Genomic DNA, 15448 nt, shown 5'->3' with positions numbered 1-15448 from the left:
CAAAGATGCTCCTTCGGTTCCCTGAATTACACCACGAATTTCCATCCTATAAGTCACCTTCCCAAGAGGACACCCGGGTGCCCCCGCTCACGGCTCCCTGGGCGCAGGGGCTCCGCCAGCCCGCGATAGGCTCTGACAGCCCTGCGAGCGCTCGCAGTAGCCGCGGGCAGGGCTGGCCCCGAGCCCGAGCCCTCCGACAGGGGACAAGACCCAGAGGTCACCCCGGGGGCTGCGCCGGCGGTGCCGCCGCGGCGCGGGGCGCTGCCTGGCGGAGCCCGGCAGTCCTGGGGAGGGGATGGGGCAGCGCCGGGGGGCTCCGCACGGCGCTGCCGGGGACGGCGGATCCTCCCCCCGTCCAGGCGGGCGGGCCCGGTGCCCTCTGGCCGGGCTGCGAAGGGGCCCGACGGCACTCACCTGGCGCCATGGGGGGGCTGGTCCCGGTGCCCGGGGCGGGCTCCGCGTCCTGCTCGGCCCCGCTCCCCCCGCCGCGGCCTCCGCTGTCAACAAACCCGCCGTCACTTCCTCCCGCCGCGCCGGAAGCGCCGCCGCCGCCTTCCCCGGAAACACCGGCCCGGCCGGAACGCCCGGGCTGCGGGGGGACCCGCCGGGGACGGGCACGCGGTGGTGACGTCACGCGTCCCGTGACGTCACGCGATCAAAGGTGCTGACGTCACTGCGCGGGGCAGGGCGAGGCCTCCCCAGGGCAGGGCCCGCGCAGCCCCGCGGGTCCCTCGCTGAGGGTCCCACCGCGCCCCTCTCACTGAGGGGCGCCATTGCCGCGGGCCGCGCTCACGGCTGACATTGGCACCGGGCTGGAGCGTAACCGCCCCGGGGTTCCCTCAGTGCTGGGGGGAACCGGCAGGCCCTGCTGGCCCTTGGTGCCTGTGGGGAACCCACAGGGTGTCTCCCAGCCCCGTGGGGCGCGGGGAGCCGGGACGGGGCAGGGCCAGGCCGGGGCAGCCGGCACCGAGCCGGGACCGAGCCCGCGGGGCCCCGGGAGCGCCCTGAGGGGGCGGGGGCGGGGCTTAGAGCCACACCCACTGAGAGAGGCGGGGCTTAGCTGGCCTTGAGGTGCCGGCGCGTGGACGGGACTTAGAGAGGGGCGGGGTTTAGCGCGCAGGGAGGGGCCCAAAGGCGAAGAGGGGGCGTGGCTTGGTGCTGAGGGGGTGGAGCGTGGCCAAGAGCTCGGGGAGGGCGGGCAGGGGTGGGGCTTAGGGCCACGCCCACATTGAGGGGCGGGGTCGGCGCGCAGGAAAGGCGCCCTGAGGCGGGTGGGGGCGGAGCTTAGCGCGTTATAGGCGGGGCTTCGCTCTCTGTCAGCCCCTGGTGCGAGGGATGGAGGGCGGGGTCACGGGTGGGGCCGGTCCCGTTACACCCCCGGGCCCCGTTTCCAGCCGGAGCCTTTTCACGGCGCGCGGGGAGGGGGCGCCGGGGCCGCCATGTCGCGGCTGCACCAGAGCAGGTCGGTGTCCGTGTCCGTGTCCGTGTCCGTGTCCGTGTCCGTGTCCATGCCGGGGCTGGGCTCCCTCCCCTCCTCTCCCTGCCGGGGCGGCTCTGGGGGCTCGGGGGCTCTGGGGGCTCTGACCGTGCCCATCCCAGCCCTTAGTGACGCGCGCGGTTCCGCTCCCCTCAGGATCGCGGACTTCCAGGAGGTGCTCGGCGAACCCACGGTGGCCCTGGCCAAGCTCCGCGAGCTCTGCTTCAGCGGTGAGTGCCCCCAGGGAGGGCTGGGCAGGGGGCTCGGGCTCGGCGGCGGCCCTGAGGTGGTGCAGTCTCCCCGTGGGACCCACCTGGACAACCCCGGCTGCACCCTGGGGAAGCCCCGGGAGCAAAAGCGCTGCCGGGACGGGCTAACGTGGCTGTTTCTCTGTCTGGTGTTCCGCAGGAATCCCCTTCGATGGTGGGCTGCGCTGCCTCTGCTGGAAGGTGGGTTTTGCCCCGGGTGCTTTTGTTTCTTGGTGTTGGTGAAGCGCACGTACTGGTTTTTATGGGTGCTTAAAATCGTAAACAAACAATCAGTCAATTCGGAGCTTTAAAAGCCACTCGAAGTCAGCAAGAATTCGGGGAGATCAGCACTTTGCATGTGAGCAGAGCCTCGTTTTTAAGCTGGGAGAGCATTTTGGTTGGGTTGGCTATTGATCAGTCCTGCAAATAGGTCTGTGTTGGAAACCAGTCCCTGAAATACTTCTGGTAAAGTGCTTGGCTTTCTGGAGAAAGCTCCCAGTATTTTCAGAGAGCCAGTTCTCACCCCATGTTTGGTTGGCTCATCCTACAGATGTAGCAGGTCATTTAACACTGATTCATGTGCATCTGTCCCCTGTGCAGATACTCCTGAACTACCTCCCTTTAGAGAAGGCCTTATGGAGTGCTTTGCTGAAGAAACAGAGGTGAGGACATTGGTACTTTGTCCCTTTATTCCTAATGATGACTGCAGAGAAGAAGAATAGTCCTTAAATAATTAAGTACCTTCATAAAACGAATTGTTCCTGTGTGGAATGTGCTGTTCTCTTAGCTGCCTGGTGGATTGACCCTTTCAGCTGAACTCAGCTGAGGAGAAGGAGCAGGATGAGACAGAGAGATCTGTTCAGACTCTGTCTGTGAGCTCACCTTCACCTTATCTACCTCATTACAAATTCCTCTTCTCTTCCTTAAGGGATCTCTATTCCCAGTTCCTGAAGGAGATGATTATCCAGCCTGGGATTGCCAAAGCCAACCTGGGTGTTTCAAGGGAAGATGTGACCTTAGAAGATCATGTGAGTGTTGTTAAGCCTTTGTGCTGCAGAAAATTCCTCACAGCTCTAAACTATTTTTCTGGAGTCTGGACCCCTGGGCTGCTCTTGGCTCTGTTCCCACTGTTGTGCCCTTGCCAGCAGAATTGAAAGTTCCCAGGTTACCAGCACTTGTATCTTTGGAGCCTTCAGAGTGAATTATTGGCAAAGCACCAGTAGCTCTGAAAAGGGCTGTTTCCAGCTGTGCATGTCCCTGCTCCCCTAATTTCAGGCTCCCTGCCCAGGCTCTGGGTCTCCCAGGGAAAGAGAGAGGCTCCTGAGAGGCACCTGTAGCAAAGAGAGGCTCTCCTGGGAAGTCAGGTCCTTGAGTGGACTCAGAACAGGTTAATCCGAGCAGCGGATTGAAAAGAGGCAGGAAAGTCAAGCTGGACTGTGTCCTGAAAGGCAGAAGACACACTTAGTCTAGTAATGTTGCTGGCTTTTTTTTTTAATGGACTATTTCCTGCATCCCTTGGCTTTTTGCTTCTCTGAAAGTGCTGTTAAGAGTGTTTGTGTGGGAGGAGGGAATGGAGTAACTGATCAGAAGAGAATGTAAAATGATACAGCTGCCTCCATGACCACCCTGAACGTTCACTCCTCTCAGTGATCTGCCCTTCTGATCCCTGGAGCTTTGGTGATGTAAAACTGGTGTGTCTGTAAAACCACACAGACAGGTCAGAGTGATCTTTGAATCCCTTGGAATGTTGCTTTTTGTTTTCTTGGTTAGTTGTTAACTTTGTGTGGATCTTGGTGTGGAGGGGGGAAGGTGTGGAGGAGGGAGTTAAGTTTATCATATTAGGAAACTAGTCAGTACAGGACAGGTTGTTCATGGAATATGTATTTCCTTTTTCCTGGGCACAGGGGTGGTGCTTAATCAGCATTCTCAGAGCTGAGATAGAAGGGGATACTTGTAGCTCATAAAGAGAACACCAAAGTACTGGGTGGGTGGATAATTCTTACCCCAAGTCCAAAAACCATCTCCATTGTACAGAGTTGGAGCTGCAATCAGGAATCTCATTGACATGAGACAGGATACCTGAGAACAAAATCATTGCGACAAATGAAAAAGGGTTGAAAATATGAGAAAAAACATGACCCTGATGCACTAGGACTGGGCTGGTGCTTTGTGGCAGAGGAACAGCAAGAAAGGATTTTGATACATGTGAAACATGCTTGTTCTGTTTCTGTTGTTTCTCCCTTTAGCCCCTCAATCCCAATCCAGACAGTCGATGGAACACTTACTTCAAGGATAACGAGGTGCTTCTGCAGATAGACAAAGATGTCAGGTGTGTGAGGCACAAGTTTCTGAACCTGAGAGGTTCTGGTAACAACACACCGTACTTTGAAAACCGAGTTTAATATTAAACCAGGCCTCCCATTCGACGTGGGGCACGTCCTTCCTCCTCGTGCCTGATTTCCTTCTGTGTCCATCCCAGGAGGCTGTACCCTGACATGGCGTTTTTCCAGCGCCCCACGGACTATCCCTGCCTCCTGATCCTGGACCCCCAGAACGAGTTCGAGACGCTGCGCCGGCGGGTGGAACAGACCACGCTCAAGTCGCAGACGGTGGCGCGGAACCGCAGCGGGGTCACCAACGTGAGCCCGGGGCTGGGGCTGTGCTGGGGCACGGGGCAAGGCCTCGGAACTGGGAAGGGGAAGGGTGTTCCTTCTGCTATTTTATCTTTCTGCTTGTGCAGTGAAATTAAGGAAACACCCCAGCAGATACTGAGGAGATACTGAACACGTTGTAGGACCAGTCGATGTGCGTGACAGACAGCAGGGAATTAGGGCTGGGTTTAATTTTAAGGATTGTTTTTTTTCATGACTTCTACCAGAAGTTGAAGTCACAAGTTGACATGTGCCCTCCTATATAGAAAAAAAACACTGAAGAGTTCATTTACCATGAATTTATTATGAGTTTACATAGTCATCAAGCACTGGAGCTCAGAAAGCTACAATTAGGAGAAGAGCTGGGTATCTGCTGAAATATCTGTTGTCCCTTCCCTCTTTCCTGAGCATCACAGCACAAGTGCTGTTGTGGAAGGTGGTTTCTACCACAACAGATCAATACCTTCCCTCACACTACTGACAAAGTAGAACTATACTGGTTCCTTGCTGTGTGGGATCACGTGGTGCAATGATTCAGGGAAACTGTGTGTTGCTGCACAGGCTGATTCATTCCTCAGGGACAGCAGCGCTAGGATTCCACTGCCTGTGTGCTTCCCCTTTCTTTTGGTACAAACTGCCCAAATTCTTTTGGGGCCTGTGTGTGTTTAATGCCAAGCTTGGCACGTGTACTAAATGATCTGTGCCAGTTGGTTATCCTGATCCAGCTGTGGGTTTTGCCTTCTTTTCCAGGTGAGCTCCCCTCTTAAAACCACCCCCAGCTCTCTGAGCGAGTACGAAGTGCTGCCCAACGGCTGCGAAGCTCACTGGGAGGTGGTGGAGAGGATCCTGTTCATCTATGCCAAGCTGAATCCCGGGATAGCCTACGTTCAGGGCATGAACGAGATCGTGGGGCCTCTCTACTACACCTTTGCTACAGACCCGAACAGCGAGTGGAAAGGTGAGGGACCCTTCTGAACTCCCAGTAGCAGCTGTTGTACAGGGAGTTCTCTGCATGGCACGAGGAGTTTTGGGGATCAAAGCAAACTGGTAGGAGCTGAAGGGGCTGGGAGTGGTGAGGACATGGGAGGTGAGGATATTTGATGGGGGGAGGTTTGTTTGTTGTCCTTGGATCTAAGTTGCACTAAATCCCTTTAGAAGCTCTTGTTTGCTCATACTTATATATACATGGTAAGAAAAGAATGGAATGGGAGGACTTTGCCTGTTGCTTCTACTTTGTGGAAGCTCTGAGGGTGTGTGCTGGTGGCAGGGAGAGCAGATGATGTTCTTGGGCACAGATAACTGGATTGTGACCTTGTGTCACGGAGACCTTGTGTTGCACACAGGGTCTGTATCTGCAGTGGCTCTGTAGACATTTCTAGTTAGAAAAGAAAGAAGCAAAAAATGGTTGTTGAGCCTTGTGCCAGACCAAGCAAGCCAAGATCTGGTGGGATCCACTCCTTGAATCCAATACAGCAATGAGATTATGGAGCAGGAACAATTCTGAATCTGTGTTCCTCTGTCAGTGGTGCTTCCTCTCTTCCCCCGTGACTTTACTTTCTTTCCCCAGAACATGCCGAAGCAGACACCTTTTTTTGCTTTACCAATCTGATGGCTGAAATTCGGGACAACTTCATCAAGAGCCTGGATGATTCTCAGTGTGGTATCACCTACAAGATGGAGAAGGTGTACTCCACCCTAAAGGAGAAAGATGTGGAGCTATATCTGAAACTGGTGAGGAGCCAGGTGTTTCTCTGGGTCTGGGGTGGGATGGGAGGAGTGGAGCTTAACAGTGAATGTCAGCCAGTTTTGTTAAACTGTGCTTGAAGAGAACAGAGAGGGGATATGAAGGCTTTGCCTGTGGGTCATAGAGACTTATCTATGAACTGAAACAGCCTCTCCTTGGAGCGAGCCCAGGGTGAGCTGACACAGCAAAGCTTCCTCCCCTGCCTGGCTCTGGAAGCAAACAATGGTTGTTGCACAGCTTCCAGCTGGGAATCCCAGGGGACTTGGCCATGATCCATGGTCACCTGTGTTGAGCTGGAGCCTTTACTCTCTTGTGGTTATCAGGCAAAACATGGGTTTGCTGTAGAGTTGTTCCGAATTTGAGGCTGCAGAACAAAAAACATTCCTCCTCTCCATGGACACGTTTCTGTTGCCACTGGCTGCCCTGACAGCACTGACTTAAAATGCATGGGGATCATTCTAAAGGAAAAGTGAAATCCAGTGAGCTGGACAATCCCACCCAGCCAGTTCTACTGTTCTCCTTCATTCAAAGGTCTCTGAGTGCCTTGGGTTTGCGGGAGTTTCGTAGAACATGTAGAAGGCAGCTTTTGTTACAAACATCATCAGTCTTATAGTCCACTTGGTGTGAAAGTCCACGGGGGATTTGGAAGGGAAAGCTGTTCTTGTTGCTTCAACCTTCACCAAATCACTCTGAGATCTTTTTCCATCTGTAAAAATTAGGATATATTTCTTTTATAGTCCAAAAGATGGGTTGTCAGGACAGGGACACAACCCACAGTGTTGGCTGGTGGCTGATGTAGTAGGGAGAAAATAAACTACTTAATGTTTGGCTGGCAGGAAATGGTCTTGGCCATGCAGCAGCTGGTCCTTGAGAACGTCAGCAGGATCCTGAACTTGTTTGAACTTAAGTTTAAACTTATGGTCCCTTGGATTTAACATCAGAAAACAGGAAAGTTTCAGGCTGGAAGTGCTTACAGCATGTTTTACTCACCATCAGTGTGAACTGCAATCCATCTTTGTTTCTCTTTTTGAATAGTAAACCTTTTGATAAATACAGGGCTTCTGGGAAGGAGAGGAAATCCTGACAAACAGTGGCTCTGCTAGCGGGGGAGGGCTGCAGCTTTGCAGATAAAATGCTGTTCAAATGGGAACTTTACAGTTCCTTGGCAGGTTCAACGGAACTCACACAAATAGTGCTATTAGGGAGAAAAGCTTCCTTTACTCCATGGACAGAGGAGGATTTTCTGGCTTTGCTGTAGGTGTGGAGCGTGGCTGCACTGAAAATCTCTCAGTCTGGAGAGTCTCCAGAGGAGGCAGAGGATTTGCTGATGCTTCAGGAGGAGCTGGGAGCTTAGAGCAGGGAGGAGACGGGGATGGAGACATGGGGTGCATCTCTTGCCTGTAGGGAGCTGGCCAGGAGCACGTATTCACTCTTTGCCTGGTGCCTGTCTGACAGCAAGAGCAGAACATCAAACCCCAGTTCTTTGCCTTCCGCTGGCTGACGCTGCTCTTGTCCCAAGAGTTCCTGCTGCCAGACGTGATCCGGATCTGGGACTCCCTCTTTGCCGACGACAAGCGCTTCGACTTCCTCCTGCTCGTCTGTTGTGCCATGTTGACGTAAGTACACAGGGAGCCCCATGTTCTCCTCTTTCCCTCCTTTCCCTAAATCCACTGAGTCTTCTGTAGGTGTGTGTTAAAGCATCTGGTGAATAGGTTACAGTCACTGTTCACACGGGTAGTGGAAGTGTTTTCAAAACCTCTGTAAGGGCACAGCGCAGTCTGTGCTTTTAAAGTTCCTCTGTAAAGAGTCAAAAGTAGCTGGAATAATTTTCATCTTTCAGACTCATCCGGGACCAGTTGCTGGAAGGAGACTTCACTCTGAACATGAGGCTGCTACAGGTAAGGATTAAATATAGTGGGCATAGGGAGCAGTTTGAAAAGTCTCAAAATAGTACTGTGAGAGAGGAGGATGGTATGTGAGAAGGCAGGAGGGTATGCCTGGCTCAAGAGAAGTACCATATTTCTGATGTCTGCATGCAGGAAAATCTGCAGGGGTCTTGCAGCACACTCGGTAATGAGAGGGAGAATCTTTTGGTTTTGCACCCGTTCTAGCCTACAGAGAATTTGAAATAGACTGCAGGTTTCTAATGTTTGTTTGGTTTGCAAAAAAAAAAGAATAATTTTGAGCAAAGATGTGAAACCCTATGTAACACATTTTGTTGGCCAGAGGGTTTTGTTCTAAGATCTGTGAGAGCCTGAGGCTGGAAACGCCTGCACTGCACAGTTGGATATCTCAGGTTCTGCCAGTTCCTGCTTTAGGCTGTGCAAGATACTGGCTTTGATAAGGCTGTCTGGCATGAAGAGAGCCCTGGGGCAGCCCAGCTTACTGCCTTTGGAGGACAAAGTAAAACGACAACAAACCTCCTTGAAGGGTACTGAGGTTTGATCAGTTACAAAACAGGAAACTGTAGCTGTTAAGGGAGTAACCGAACGTGGCAGTGTGTTATTATAGGCCAAGAATGTTGTTGTCAAGGTTTGCTCTGCTTCAGTCAAACAGTCTGTACCAGGAGTGCTGGCTGGTCACTGAAATCCCTTTGTTTCTTTGCCATAGGATTATCCTATCTCTGATGTTCATCTGATTTTGAAGAAGGCAAAGGAACTTCAGGATTCCAAATAGTCCATGGGCCCAACAAAAGGTGTCAGAGAAGCTGTGGCAGTGGATCCCAGGAGATGCCTCCATGGAGTGTGGTGCACTAAAGCTCTTCGTGGTCCCTGCAGGACTTCAGGTTTTGTTTGGGCTAATGGCCACCTTGAAGACTTCCTTCTACTCTATTTATTAGGTCACAGACTGATTACTTCCCCATCTACTTGGGTCCTGCACTCCAGATTTTTCCAAGTCTCAATGCCTCTTTGCTGCCAAAAGCAGTTCTTTGTATTTTTTTTTAATGACTTTAAGTTTGGAGAGAAAGAAACCTTCTGTCTGCATATCCCTTAAGGGATGGACTCCTGTATCATGGAAGTAACACTCAGAGTAACTTCTGATGGGGAAAGGACAGACTGAGTCCAATGAATTTTGGTGGGTGAACATGGAAGGATCTTCCTCCTGTGAACAGAATGTATTCCAGTGAAGTCACACAGTCTGCCATTCAAGTAACTTCTGGATTCTCCTCCCTCGTGTCTGCACTTGGCCATCCCTGAGGTGTGTGAAGAGGAAGATGGAATCAGTTTCTGGTGATTGGACCCCTTTGCCTGGGAAAAGGACTTGGGAAGGTGAGATGGGAGGACATGGTGACAGCTGGTGGCTTTGTGCACTCAAACTGCCTGAATCCAGAACCGCCTTATCAACGAGGTCTCCTTGAAATCAAGACTGGTGGTTTTAATCCCTGAGTGTAGTTCCAAGTCAAGCCTTACTACGCACAGCCTTAGAGCAGGATTGTTGCTGCAGGGGGGCCTCAGGCTGCTTTCCTGGCTCTGAACTGGAGCATATCCAGCTACAATCAGGATCCTGAAACACAAGAAACAGACACCTGATCACATGCAATGAAGACAGAAAGACAAATGTGTCATTGCAGGCACAGCACTGGGGTTTTCTGCCTCAGTGGCTCACATAATACTACCCTGCATTGAGCTCTGGTCACACTAACCTTGGTATTGTCTCAAAGTACTTCTTGCCAGGAAGAGATGTGGTAACAGTTCTGACCTAAATAAGAGTCCTTTTCTGGCACAATCCAGCAGCTACACAAGAACCTGTAATTAGTGACTGCTGGGGCTGATCCACTGCTGTGTGCTGGTCCTATTGGAGTCAGCCCTGAGTTGGACACTTGTTCCTCCTGAGAGAAACCTGCTGTACTTCAGATACAGTCAAGCAGGCTCAGGTGAACATGGACTGAGACAAACTACAGAGGGAACTGCTGACCTGCCCCACTGTCGAGCTGAGCAGAAACCCTGAACCTCAGAGGGAGACAGTGCCAGCACCCAGGTGCTTGGGTGGTGCAGAAGCTCTTTATTGAACACTAATCCAGCGTGCTTTTCCCTTTCTTTCTGTGCTGTGCTGGCTCACCTCTGTGTGGCTCTTTCACACTGCAGTCTTTGGTATTTATGGGTATTAATTTGTTAAAGGTCAGTCTTTGTTAGACCTACTTAAGCTACTGCTGGCCTAGAGTCAACCTAGCAGGAGGGATGTGGGCAGCCTTCAGCTTTTCTTACTGGTGTCATTCCCTTCACTGAAGGCCAGTTCTTCACAGGCTGCTGTAAATCTCACAAAGGTGTGTGGGGAGACTGCAGGACAGGTTGGTGCATGTACCTGTGTTCTTGTTGGCAATCCCAAGCAATCTCTGCCTCTTCAGAAGATGCTCGAGTACCACAGGTGCAGCCAGGTGTTGCTGCTGTGTTGCAAGAGCAACTGAAGGTTTAAAGCAATCTGTAATTAATACCTGTGGCAACACTATCCCTCTCTGCTGCAATCTTTTCTAGAGGGTACAGTTTTCTTCCAAGGAAAATGGGACAGGTAGACCACGACAGCTCTGTAATGTCTGCTCTAGTCACTGGATGGATGTTCTTCTTTCTGAGCTGTTCCAGGTGGTCCCATGGACTCAGCTCTTGGGGTACCTGCACTAGGGAGGCTGTTGGCCAGACCTTGTGTGGCCAACCAACCACCTGGGAGGTTCTCTCCAAATGTAGAACCAGAGGGGGTCACACTCTGTGGCAGAATTGGACCTTCTCCAAACACTTCTGCCTCAGAACTGCTCTAAATGCTGCTGCAGCTCTCCCATTCCATGTACAAGCTCTGCTCTCACCTCCCTGAATATCTGGCCTGGGCTGTCCACTTTGAGTCCCCCTGGCAAGTGCAGGGATTCCCTTATGCTGGATTTTCTCACTGGTAGTGGGACCATCCATGGAGGTTCCTGCTCTGAACAGCTGGAAGTCTCCTTAAAGTAACCTTGAGGAAGCAGCAGGCAAATCAGGATGAAAGCATTACTTGGTGGTGAACTTTGCACGTTTTCAGAGTAGCTTTGTGCCCTGGGGGTGACCTGGCTGGGCAGGAGCTGGGCTGGAGCATTGCACACACTCAGGGAAGGCAGAGGGGACGTGCAGGTGGCTGTTGGGTGCGGGTGTCTTGCTGTCTTCTCCCTTCCTTGGTGTCCCAGGGCTCATGTTGTGGCACCTTACCTTGGGGGGTGACAGTAGCTGCCTTAGAAAGGAGTCTGCAGTGGTTTAAAGGGATGTGATGAGAGCTTTGGCTGCTGGAAAGGTTCTCTAGGATAAATTTTGTAGCCTTGTCCAGACTATGGCTGCTAAATTGATTGAGTTCTTTGGGGGGAGCTTGGAACATCTTTAAACCCAGACAGGCTGGTTCCCACATAAAAAGCTGCTTTATATCCCTCCTTTTTTCCCTCTTGTGTGGTAGGACTTCTGTCCTGCTGTTGAAAGGAGTTGACTTTTCAGTGACTGGGGACCTTAATTCTTTACTCCAACACTTTCTCCTTTCTTTAAGAACAAAACTGAGGGGAGAGAAAAAAGTCTTATCACCAGCTTTTGAATCTCCTCATGAATCCCTTGGCTTCATTCCTCAAAAGCTTTTGGTGATTTATTTTTGTTGTTGTTGAAATGAGATGATACTTAAATAGTGGTTCCTTTCTTGTGTGACCAAGTAACAACTACTCCAGCCTTGAGATGTTTCCACCTCTGCTTTCTTTCAATCCTGACCTGCTGCAGAAGCAGCAGGGTTGGCTGAAGGAGGACTTCTTTGAGGTGGGAGGTGTCGACAGGACACTGTGCTGGGTGTGGGGTAGGATGAGCCTTCCCTGGGAGGGACAGGTCTGCTCTACCTGGAATTCAGGAAACTCTGTGGCTTGGTCAATCAGGTAGAAGCAAGAGGGTACTAGAGATCAAGTTGTTGTTGTTGGTCATTCAAAGGACTGATTTGTGTGACCTAGACTGGAATTATTCACACTTTGGCAGCGAGTAGAATGAAGGCCAGAAGTTGCTTAAGGGGTGTTTGGGGAAGCAGAGGCTGTTTTCCCTTAAGGAATGTCAATCTTTGTTTTAGCTGTTTGGGGCACTCCTCTAAAACGCCCTTTCCCCAAAGAAAGGAACAGATAGCACTTTTTTTTTTTTCACCTTGCTTGGAAAGAATTGCCAGAACAGTGTGTAGTGAACACTTTATCACTCTAAAACTCCTTCCTCTATGCTTCTTTTTAAACACTATTTTTATAACGCTTCCCTAACCAAACGGGGTGACTTCGTGCAAACCTCTCCCGGTGCTGTGACCGGAGTTTAGGCTGTCGTGTCCATAGTGTGAGCGGCTGGGCCGGGCCGTCCGAGTCTTGGGTCCCAGCCATCTCCTCCTTCCCGACGTGGTTTTGCTTTCCCTTCCCAAACGCGGGAGCGGTGCCTTTCTCCCGGGAGCACCCGCGGGCGCTCTCGGCCGCGGTGTGAGCGCGGGTCCCGCGCCTCGCTGACCGCTGAGTGCTTCTGTTCTGTGTCCCGCTCCCTCTCCCGTCCCGTCATTCCCGGTAAATCCTTTCCCGCTCCCATCGCGGGGTCCGCGCTGTCCCCGCACCCGCGCCGTGCGCGCGCTGCCTTAAAGCGGCGATGCCGCCGCCTCATCGCGGCCGCCCCCGGCGCGGTCGCGGCCCGTTTTAAGCGCCGGGGGGCGGTCCCCACCGGTACGGCCATGCTGCGGGCGCGCTGGGCGCTGCCCTTCGCGGTGGGCGCGGGGCTGGGGGCGGCCCTGGCCCCCCGGCACCGCCGGGATTCCCCGGACCCGCGGGGCGAGGCGGCCGAAGGGCTGCTGGCCCGGCTGCCCGTGCTGCCCGCCGTGGCCGCGGCCGCGGCCGACCTGCCGGCCCCGCCGGGCTCGGGGCGCACCGAGCTCAGCAAGTACGGGCTGCCCGGGCTGGCGCAGCTGCGGAGCCGCGAGTCCTACGTGCTGTGCTACGACCCGCGGAGCCGCAGCGCGCTCTGGGTCATCGAGCAGCTCAACCGGGACACGCTGAGCGGCGCCTCGGACCGCGCCGCCTGCGACTTCCAGGAGGACGACTCGGTGCACGAGTATCACCGCGCCACCAACGCCGACTACCGCGGCAGCGGCTTCGACCGCGGGCACCTGGCGGCGGCCGCCAACCACAAGTGGAGCCAGAAGGCCATGCGGGACACGTTCTACCTGAGCAACATCGCCCCGCAGGTACGGTCCGGAGCTGCCCCGGCCAAGGGCAGACGCGAGAAACCACCTGGGAGTGGCGCTGTGTTTGTCCCTCCGGGCAGAGAGGGGGCAAAGTCACCCGGAGGTGTTTCCTGCTGAGTTGGTTTAACAACTGCAAAGGCACCTGCTTGTGCCTCTCGAGCCATGAGAGACCCCTTTCAGTGCAGTTAAACACGTGGACAGACACTTGGCAAAAGTTGTGGGCTGAGCGATGGGTCCTGTCCTGGGTGTGCAAATCAGGACCTCACTGTGCACAGCTTCCAAAGCAAAGATGGTAGTGGAGATTTATCTCTTCTGGAAAGTGTATGGGGCACTGTGAGATGCGTTAACAGAAAAGGCAGGTGTGTTACTCTGAACAGTGACAAAATACCCCTGCAACTCACTGCTGGTTGTGTTTCTAGAATCCTCACTTAAACCAGAATGCCTGGAATAACCTTGAGAAGTACTGCAGGAGCTTGGCAAGGCACAACAGGAACGTCTATGTCTGCACAGGACCCCTCTTCCTGCCCAGGTAAATACAAGGGCTGAGCTGGGATGGCACTCGAAGGGTGCATTGTGCTGGGAAAGGAAAACAGGATGAGGTGCTCTTGCCCGCTCAGTAGGTGAGACCAGCTGTGCACAGAGGTTCTGTGGAAAGGTACTTTCTTAGGATTAGGATATAGTTTGTGCATTTCCCATCCAGTTGATTATTTCATGAGTAAGGGTGGGTTTTTTGAGCTACAGTATGACCAAGTTGCTTTTGCTTGCAGTCCTTAACAATTTAGTAATTACTAGATGATTAGATTAACAGATTTGACTGCAGACTCCATCACTGCAGAATAAAGCTTCCAGGTTTTATTTCATGGACTACCACTCCACTTAAGGGCACGACTTTATTTGCAAAGATCTTCACATAGCGCTAAAGAGCAGCTGTCTCATGTTGAGATCTCTTCAGCAGCAGGAAATAGCTTGGAAGGGCTGTTACAGAGAGCCAGCAGGGAGGGGTTTGGGGGGAGCAGACCCAATGCACAGCTCGGCCTCCCTCTGTCACGTAGCCTCTGCTGCCGGGGGGTGGGGGCTCACTTAGGGGGGTGTTGGAGGGCTGAGGGGGTGGAGGTGGCACCAGACTGGGAGATAACCTGGGATGTTGCTGTCGGTGCAGGGCGGAGGCTGATGGGAAGGTGTATGTCAAGTACCAGGTGATTGGGAAGAACAACGTGGCCGTCCCCACCCACTTCTTCAAGGTGCTCATCTTGGAAAAGGAGAGTGGGGAGATCGAGCTGCGCTCGTACGTGATGCCCAACAGCCCCGTGGATGAGAAAATCCCCCTGGAACGGTTCCTGGTCCCCATCGAGAGCATCGAGAGAGCCTCGGGGCTGCTCTTTGTCCCAAACATCCTGAGGAGAACAAGTAACTTGAAAGCCATCACAGCTGGGAGCAAAAGTTGAACCCTGACTAAGCAAATCCAGGTATCCCCTGGGAAGGGACTGACAGCAGTGACCCACAGAATCATAGTTCCTTGTGCAATTTTAAATGTGGGAAGAATCAAACTAATGCTTCTTTCTACCCCTTCCCCTCTTTTGTGTGACAGTGAAACACAACACGCAGCAGATCTCCAGGGAGGTCCTCCAAAGACTCCTGGGCACTTGACACTGTAGCAGCTCTTTAGACTAGAATTTGTCCCTAATCCACCGCTCCCCTGGAGTTAGGGCTCCTTAGGACACAGAGGGAAGTTACTAATTTTTGCTGTTTATCAGGGAAGGAGAGGAAGCAAGATGGGTGCAGTGGGAGGAGAGGAGAAGTTCCTGCCTTCCTGTGGCCAAAGGATTGTGTGATTGTTTTCTTTCAGAAGATGGTTTTAGCAGTAAAGCTTTGACCACCCATGGTATTGGTTGTTTCTTATCTGCTCTCACCAAAGCTCTGAATATCTCAGCAGGAGGAGGGGAGGACAGAGCCAACTTATCCAGCTGCTTTCCTGTCTGAGCTCACTGTAGGCAGAGCTTAAGGCATCACAGATGGAGCCAAACTGTAACGAGCTGATGTGTTTTAGTGCTGAGGCCCAACTGAAGCTCCAGCTCTTCCTGGTGTTGGGAAGGATGAAGCCTTGGAGTTGAAGGGGGGGCTGGGGAAGTCATGCTGAGGCAAG

At 53.0% G+C, this 15448-nt stretch overlaps 2 protein-coding genes across 3 annotated transcripts; both read left to right on the top strand.

Moving 5' to 3' along the window:
* The first annotated feature begins 1358 nt into the window (after positions 1–1358).
* On the top strand, positions 1359–10566 carry TBC1D13 (TBC1 domain family member 13). 2 transcript variants are annotated; one of them, XM_064676989.1, is made up of 12 exons: positions 1361–1462; positions 1634–1707; positions 1886–1926; positions 2326–2387; positions 2654–2753; positions 3972–4054; positions 4205–4364; positions 5127–5334; positions 5944–6107; positions 7576–7736; positions 7961–8018; positions 8731–10566. In XM_064676989.1, exons 1-12 carry the CDS (start codon positions 1440–1442, stop codon positions 8794–8796), a joined length of 1200 nt encoding a protein of 399 aa, XP_064533059.1. In that variant the 5' UTR covers positions 1361–1439; the 3' UTR covers positions 8797–10566. The 2 variants fall into 2 exon arrangements, with proteins under 2 accessions (XP_064533060.1, XP_064533059.1); XM_064676990.1 differs by lacking the exons at positions 7576–7736; positions 7961–8018; positions 8731–10566 and adding an exon at positions 7379–7506 and having other exon boundaries at positions 1359–1462.
* A 1864-nt stretch (positions 10567–12430) lies between these two features.
* On the top strand, positions 12431–14897 carry ENDOG (endonuclease G). Its single transcript, XM_064676998.1, has 3 exons — positions 12431–13305; positions 13725–13834; positions 14465–14897. The coding sequence occupies exons 1-3, from the start codon at positions 12796–12798 to the stop codon at positions 14748–14750; spliced, it is 906 nt and encodes a 301-aa protein (XP_064533068.1). The 5' UTR covers positions 12431–12795; the 3' UTR covers positions 14751–14897.
* Positions 14898–15448: the final 551 nt, after the last annotated feature.

Source organism: Pseudopipra pipra, chromosome 20 (genome assembly GCF_036250125.1).
Source record: "Pseudopipra pipra isolate bDixPip1 chromosome 20, bDixPip1.hap1, whole genome shotgun sequence".
Lineage (NCBI taxonomy): Eukaryota > Metazoa > Chordata > Aves > Passeriformes > Pipridae > Pseudopipra > Pseudopipra pipra.
This window is presented reverse-complemented; position numbering and strand designations above follow the sequence as displayed.

Bases quoted from the DNA above. Each gene is read 5' to 3' on its own strand.
- ENDOG (XM_064676998.1), top strand. From the start codon at position 12,796: ATGCTGCGGGCGCGCTGGGCGCTGCCCTTCGCGGTGGGCGCGGGGCTG. The intron at 13,306-13,724 runs GTACGGTCCGGA...TTGTGTTTCTAG, and splicing joins TGAGCAACATCGCCCCGCAG to AATCCTCACTTAAACCAGAA. The intron at 13,835-14,464 runs GTAAATACAAGG...CTGTCGGTGCAG, and splicing joins GGACCCCTCTTCCTGCCCAG to GGCGGAGGCTGATGGGAAGG.
- TBC1D13 (XM_064676989.1), top strand. From the start codon at position 1,440: ATGTCGCGGCTGCACCAGAGCAG. The intron at 1,463-1,633 runs GTCGGTGTCCGT...CGCTCCCCTCAG, and splicing joins TCGCGGCTGCACCAGAGCAG to GATCGCGGACTTCCAGGAGG. The intron at 4,365-5,126 runs GTGAGCCCGGGG...CTTCTTTTCCAG, and splicing joins ACCGCAGCGGGGTCACCAAC to GTGAGCTCCCCTCTTAAAAC.